The sequence below is a fragment of the Chrysochloris asiatica genome, unplaced genomic scaffold (genome assembly GCF_000296735.1).
Source record: "Chrysochloris asiatica unplaced genomic scaffold, ChrAsi1.0 scaffold00353, whole genome shotgun sequence".
Taxonomy (NCBI): domain Eukaryota; kingdom Metazoa; phylum Chordata; class Mammalia; order Afrosoricida; family Chrysochloridae; genus Chrysochloris; species Chrysochloris asiatica.
This window is the reverse complement of record NW_006408871.1, coordinates 2,235,123-2,243,117: the sequence shown is the minus strand read 5'-3', so window position 1 is coordinate 2,243,117 and position 7,995 is coordinate 2,235,123. Positions and strand designations below refer to the sequence as shown.

The following is a 7,995-nucleotide window of genomic DNA, read 5'->3' as shown; positions in this document are numbered from 1 at the left end:
AACATGTACCAAAAATATAATGCAAATGGATTTAAGCTTATAAACAGGTATTTTACTTTTTATATTTATATTATTAAAAAAGTTCATATTTATAATTTATAAACAGGTATTTTACTTCACTGAAAAGTAAGTAAATTAAGATCTTAACAACAACAATACTATTTCTCAAGGTCCTGGTGTGGCACGATAGTATAAGCACTCGACCAAAAAGCCAGTTCTAAACCACAAGGTTGGCGGTTCAAACTCATCAGACACTCTTTGGAAACCCTATACACAGTCGTCGTAAGTTGAACTAACTTGATAGCACTTTACAACAACATACTATTTTTCACTATCAGTTGTCAAAACAACCTGTACATTGGATAACACACTGAAATGGTAAATTTACAGTGAAACAGACATATTTCTGCTGATTATGCAAATTTGCATAATAGAAACAGACAAAATCTACCCACATTAGAAATGCATATATTCTTTGACCTAGCTGTAGCATTTCTAGGCATTTATACTTGTGAAATAATGTACATACAAAGTTACCCACTGCACAACTGTTAATAGTGAAACAACATAAATGCCATCAATAAGTTATTGGCTAACAAATTATGGTACATTACCCATAAAATAGGTTATTATTCATCAGTAACAATGAATAGGGTACATTTTTGTATAGTTTACAACCATTGTAACAAAAAAAGAGGTTGGACAAAAAATAAAAACATTATTGTATTGGTTTGTATATGGACCCCATATACCTGAAATATTAAATAAATAATACAGTCAGATTATCTTATTGTGGGGAGAGGACCTCAGCAAATAGGGAGCAGGGTTAGTATTTTTCACTATATAGCTTTCTATGCTTTTTGATATCTGTACTATATCACCATCTAATCTTTTTTTAAAAGTTAAAAAGTGGTTGAAGGTAAAGGAAAAACCTAAACAAAAAATATTGACAACCAAGATAAGAACTCACTAAACTCATAGATTTCCAAAAGTTTGATACATCTGAAAATGGAAGCAACCTAAAATTACAATAGTTCACAAACAAATTTAGTTTACTGATCAGACAGAGATGGGTGGAGCCCTGTGACTACGGCCCTAAGTCAACCTTATTCGGGTCTTGAATTAAAGTGACTCCTCTAGCTCCATTTTTAGCTACACAACATATAAGTAGATAGGGGGAACGACAACATTAGTGAGGTACACCAACCACAGAATGGTTAACCTTTGAAGATAAAAGGGCAGCATTTACCTAAGGACAAAATTCAGAAGGGTGGGGAAATAAGGGAGAATGGAAACAAAGTACACAGGGAGGAAGTGGAATAAATGATGATACATTGAAGAAATTGCAGTCGAGATGAAAATATGTGTATGAATTATTGAATATAAAAGTGATGATCTGCTCTGTAAACATTCACTCAATTCACAATTAAAGTTTTTTTGAAATATAGCTTATTCCTCTTGGGAAAATAAAGTTTTAAAAACAATTAACTGGTGGACTTCCAGGAAGATGGCAGACCAGGCAGACACACTATATGGACCCTCTACAACAAAAATTTGTTGTTGTTAAGTGCCATTGAGTCAGTTTCGACCAATAGCAACTCTCTATAGGGTTTCTGAGGACCAACTGGTGAGCTTCAACTGCTGACCTTGAAATTCAAACCAACTTTTCAGTCCAGCACATTAACCCACAGTGCCACACCAGAACTCCACAAAAAAGATACAAGAGAGCAGATAAAAATTCTGGCACCCTGAACTTCAGAAGAAAGGTTAGAGAGGTGGTTAGAGTGCATGCTGGGAGGAGGAGCTGAGCAGTGACAGTAAAAAAGGGAGACTGGTGAATGGCTGACCAGATGTGGCTTAACCATCTTGTGAGCAGCTTTGGCAGCAAAGGAAAACCTGGCAGAGCAGATTTGCACAGGTGATGGAAAAGAAGTGATTTCATCTTTTTCTCTAAGTTCCTCTGGTGAACCAAAAGTGTGGCCAGTTCCCACCCTCATCCATCCCCAGCACAGACCCCGTTCTCTAGGAGTTCAGATACACATGATTGGGAGCCACTCCAGTGTGAGGTGGGGGCCAGATGCACCACTTAGGTATGCTGCTTTGGATTTAGGTGGGCTCAGTTCTAGACCTACAAAACCACAAAGCTATGCTGCCCCCAGCTTCCTCCATCAAGGGCTCCCCACAAGCTACTTCCAGATTGAATGTCCTAAACATAGCTAACACTAAGGCGAGTAGTAATGCCATCTATGGCCACAAACTCTGCAGTTACATGCTTTCCACAACCACCTCATGAGCTCCATGAATTGCAGGAGCTCCCAGAGATTAATCCCCTCCAAGTCCAACAACTGCACTGTTTGTTTTTAGAAATACAACAACCATACAATGACCTGTATACAACAGACAATTTTAGCTTACATAAAGAAACAACACAGAATGGCTCAAACAAATGACGAAGATGCAGAACCAGGAAAAGGTAATAGAACTAAACCAAAAAAAGAATTATAAAGAAAGAAAATTAGGTACCTTAAAATGATCAATAGAAAGATAGAGGAACGCAAGGAGTATATAATAAAAACTATAGAAGAATTCAGGAAAACACTAGAAGAACAAACAGACAAATGAAAAATTTGAAACAATACAAAACCTCAATTAAAAAATCCAGAAAATTAATACTAAGACCTCAGAAATAAACAATATGTTGTAAGGACCTAAGAGCAGATGTGAAGCAATGTAAAGCATGAAATCAGTGAACTTGAAGATAAATCTCTGAATACTAATATGCTAGGAGAACAATCAGAAAAAAGAATGAAAAAATCAAAAGAGAGCCTAAGAGTTATGTGGGACACCATGAAAAGGAACAACATATGTGTGACTGGAATTACAGAAAAGGAAGAGACAAGCACAGAAAAAAATGTCGAAGAGTTGTTGGAAGAAAACTTCCCTAACATTATGAAAGATAAGAAGATGAGAGTACAAGAAGCTGTATGAACCCCAAACAGGATAGATCCCAAAAGAAATTCACCAAGATGTATCAAAATCAAACTTTCCAAAATCAAAGACAAGGAAGGAATACTCACCGAGAACAGCTTGGGAAAAATGAAGTTACATACAAAGGAGAACCAAGAAGAGTAAGCTCTGATTTCTCAGCCAAAATCATGCAGGCAAGAAGATAATAGGATGACATATTAAAAAAATTGCCAATCAAGAATCATATACCCAGAAAAGTTGTCCCTCAAATATGATGGTGAAATTAGGGTATTTCCTAATAAACAGAAATTAAAGGGATTTGTAATAACCAGACCAACTTTACAAAAAATGCTAACAGGTGTTCTCTGGAATGAAAACTAACTACAGCAGACAACATTCTCGTGATTATCATACATGACAAGACTGCCCCAAAATCAATGCGGATATAGAAGTTTTTAAAGTAAAACAAGCTTACAAGACTGAAATAGAGAACCAGATATATCAGTGTATAATGAAGTCAACTATAAAGCAAAAAGAAGGAACAGTATAGATATAAAACTTCCAAATGGCAAGGAATTAAACTACTAGGGAACCAAAGAATAGATGAGGAAATTATCTTCTTATAAAAGCATTTTAAGTAATAAATTATATAATTAGAATATAAGTATTTTTTAACTCTTAATGAATTAACCTGGAGTCCGGTGTGGTGCTATGGGTTATACTACGCTAGACTGCAAGGTCGGCAGTTCAAGCTGACCAGCTGCTACTCGCAAACCACATACAGGGTCGCTATGAATCAGAGCTGACTCAGCAGCACTTAACAACAACAGTGAATTCATACAATAAGCATCAATGGAGGTTTACATAACAGAAAACCAATGTAATGTGCTTTCTGGTATGGTATGGTAGGATAAGTACTTGACTACTAATCCACCAGATATTCCTTGGAAACTCCACACAGGGTCACTATGAGTCAGAACTGACTTGACGGCACTTTACAACATTGCCAGAGAAGTTGAGACTGAGTTTAAGAGACTCTTTAGATCCAGTTGCCAATTGCAGACAATACAGAACATGGAGAAATGTGCTGAACTGTACCATTACAATGCAATCTGAAAAATCTAGACTATGAGAAACTACAGGCCAATAATCCAAGGTTTTAAATAGGTAAATTATATAAAAAAGAAAAGCATGAAAGGGGAACCTGTAGATTAAAAGACAAATCGCATAAGAGAAGTATAGTATTTAGGGCTTCATATTTAGATAATAAAATCATTATTATAATAATACAAGGAATAATTGCTATAAAACTCAAGATAATGGTAACTAATGGAGTGAGGGAGAAACCTGTAAAGGATTCTGAAATAGATGGCCAATTTCTATTTCCTCTTTTTTTTTTTGACTAGTGAGGATAGTTGAAAGATACAAACGATTCAACAGGGAAAGCTAATTCACATCCAATTTCTAGTTCTTAAGCTAGGTAGTAGTTACAAGTATCTTTACCTTTTTTGACTAAGCCATGATCTGCTGTGCATGATTCTCTGTGTCCGTTTTATTTTAAAATAAAGTTTTTAAAAATTCAAAAGCAATGCATACAGCTTTGAAAATTTTTTTTACTATTCTCTATTCTCTTTAAAGCTTAATTTTTTTTTACACCATCACCTTTCCCACATAATAGTATGCAGAAGTTAAAAATACTTACTCCACAATATTCAAGCATGTGAATAATTTCATCTTCATAAACTGTTTGTGTATAATACTGCTTTTCCAGCTCCCTCCAATTAATTGATTTACTCAACACACCCTGAAACAATAAGCTAAATTAAGATCAAATCACCTCATAAAGTATTTTTCCAATATTTTTATTAATATTTCTGTGCAGCTAAGAGTTAACAGTATTACTGCCTATCCTTAAAAAGGCCTGTTTGCAAAGTTGGCCCTTGGCTGACATGTAGGAACCTGACTGATAAACAGTTCCTCACACTGAACTATTTCCTAAATAAGAGTAGGTCACAATGCCTAAACTGTGTATAAATAATAAAGCTTCTGCTGAACACTTGCTTTCTATCTGGAACGAGGAGATATTCTTAGCAAAGGGTGCCTAAGTAGCCAAGCTCTGATAAAAACCCTGGACTTGTAGGCTTAGAAAAGCTTCCCTAGTAGGCAACACTTTGTATTTATTATCATAAATCATTGTTAATAGAATTAAATGTGTTCTATGAGACTTCATACCACTGTGAGAGAACTCTTAGAAGCTTGGTTGGTTGGTTGGTTCCCTCTGGACTTCAACTCTGTGTGTCTTTCTCTTTGTTGAGTTTGCTTTGTATCTGTGCTGTAATATATTTTAGCATGAGTATGAATATAAGCTGAATCTTATGATTCATGTGCTATGGGGACCCTTTAATTATAAGCTATCGAAATATTAGCAGCAATTAAATTACCGTAGTGAAGACCCCAGATGCTGTGGACCAAGATAGACAAGGAATCAATGGCATGGGCTTAGGCCAGTTGGATACTGCCAAGGAAGCCATCTGTAATATAATAATACAGTCTATTTAGACAGTTTCTGCTAAAAATTTCCTTCATTCCAATGGAACAAAAATGTAATACTATGAAATACTTTGTACAGTAGTTGGTGAGATAAGATATGAACACAAACTCTTTAAACACTTGTGAGAATGTCTAGCAACTTCTTCAAACTGCCAAAACCAATCTCCCCCTTAGAATGTAATAAAGAAAATTTATATGAGCCCATAAGACACTTCACTGAGAGCAACTTTCTTATGGGTAAGTATAGAGATAAAGATGGTGGGCTGTAGGATAAACACATTCATTTTCTAAATGACTACAACTATAACATTTCATATCTTTGAGGCTGACGGGAGAATACTAAGAATTTGGTGAATTACAAAGGCTGTATAATGGATATTTAAAAATATAACGTATGTGTACATGGCAGGAGGTGGGGTGGGTAATTTATGACTGGAAAAATCACAGAATACCTCATAAAATGGCTGCTTCCTAGGGACAATGAAAGATGAGGCCCTTGTCTACTACAGAAAGGAGACAGTAGGAACAAAGGCAACATGATGAGAAAACACAAAGAATACAATAGCCAATATACTTCAGTGTCACTAAGGTACATTTGATTAATGGGATAAGGGATAAGTAGGGCTGGAAAGAATGATTAGGGTCAGATTAGAAGTCCTTTTGTTCTGAAGTTAATAGGAAATTAATAAAGATACCCGAGCAAAGGAGTAGCATGATCAAATGATTTAATGAACTAAAATTATAGCACTTTACAGGATTGATTAGAGAGGGTGAGATTTTGAGACCTGTTAATAAGCAGTTGTCTAGGTGATAAAATCTGACAAAGGTTGTAACAATGGAAACACTAAATCAAAGCTAAACTGTTGCTAAAGGGTTGAATCTGACGGACAGTGACCTAATAGGATATAGTAGAACCGCCTCATAGGGTTTCCAATATTGTAATCTTTACAGAAGCAGACTATCATATCTTTCTCCTATGGAACAGCTGGTGGGTTCAAACCACTGACCTTTCATTTAATAACTGAGTGTTTAAGCACTGTGCCACCAGGACTCCCTATGGAAACACTACTATGTAGTAAAACAAATTATTTTCTAACCTTCAGTTTTACTATCTGGTAGTTGTTTTGAATTTGAGTAAGATTTTACAATGAATTTTATAATTCAAATGACTTACAGAAATTTCATACATACTTATTTTTTAAAAATTACTATGTGACTAATACGTGCCCAGTAAAGAAGCAGGCAAGGCATATTCCTAGCCCTCACAGAGCCTGCTACTTCACTGAAAATACAAACTGCAAACAATCTATCAACAATGTTTGCATTGTCTATCAACAATGTTTGCAATCTATCAACAATGTTTGCATAGGCAGCAATACAATGAATAAGTTCTTGTGAAAGATGAAGTGTAGTAAAGAGAGAATAATGGAAGTTTGGAAGAGATTCTCAGAGAAAGTAAACACTAAACTGTGACTTGAAGGATACGCTGTATTTGGTTTTGTTAGGTGAAAACTGATGAGGGAGGCACTAGTGGGATGCTCAAAACCAAACCCATGGCAATTGAGTCGATTTTGACTCACAGTGACCCTATATAGGATCCCTTTACAGGAGCAGAAAGTATCATCTTTCCCCCATGGAATGGCTGGTGGGTTTGACCAGCCAACCTTGTGGCAAATGCTTATTCTATAGGACCATCAGCGCTCCTTAAGAAAGATGCTACCACAAGACAAATCTTCAGTGGATTTTAAGCAAGGGAGAGCAGAGATCAAATTTAGGTCAATCTAGAATCCTGGCCCTTAGGTGCTTGTAGAGAAAAAAATATTAAGAAAAAGACAAATGAGAGAAAAGACTTGGACTCCTGGTGTGGCATTGTGGGATAAAGTATTGGACTACAGGCAGAGATACAAACTAGGACAATGTTTTAGTACATTTTAGAAGACAGCTGAGGGTGGAAGAGGTTGGTGGAGCTAAGAGATAAATGAAAAGCATTTTCTAAATTATCTATCTTGATCAATTTATCAGCAAAATAAGGTATTTATACTTGAGACTAGAAAATTGACATTTTATAATCTGTTTTTAATATAATATTAAATATAACATAGAAGGTATCACTGTGGAATAGTATAACCAATTCATATATAAATTCTATAAAAACATTATTACTTCATAATTGGAATAAAGTTCAGAAATTCTGTTGCCTACTTTCACCAAAACTGAAAATAATTTTATGACAAAAGTGAATGTTTTATTAAATAACCTGATGCCTTAGCTATTATGAACATAATCTCAGTTACATATAATTTAAATGAAAAGCTTACATGTCCTCCCATGGATATTCCGGTCATTCCGAGAGGTCCATAACCCTCCCTTTCCAGCCAGTGTAAGAGAGCTGCAGATTCTAAAACAAGTGCTCCTCCCATCACAAAAAGATCAGACACATTTTTTAAGCTGGACCTTCTAGTCTCACAAAAAAAAAAA

General features: G+C 35.5%; 1 protein-coding gene across 1 annotated transcript in view; it reads right to left on the bottom strand.

Moving 5' to 3' along the window:
- LOC102816706 (chromosome unknown open reading frame, human C4orf29) overlaps positions 1 to 7,995 on the bottom strand; it is a 42,743-nt gene that overhangs the window by 6,915 nt on the left and 27,833 nt on the right. The window contains exons 7-9 of the mRNA XM_006876102.1: positions 7,836 to 7,974; positions 5,409 to 5,498; positions 4,670 to 4,771 (exon numbers count right to left, since the gene is read on the bottom strand). Coding sequence (XP_006876164.1) covers positions 4,670 to 4,771; positions 5,409 to 5,498; positions 7,836 to 7,974 — 331 coding nt within the window. The remainder of the gene's footprint in view (positions 1 to 4,669; positions 4,772 to 5,408; positions 5,499 to 7,835; positions 7,975 to 7,995) is intronic.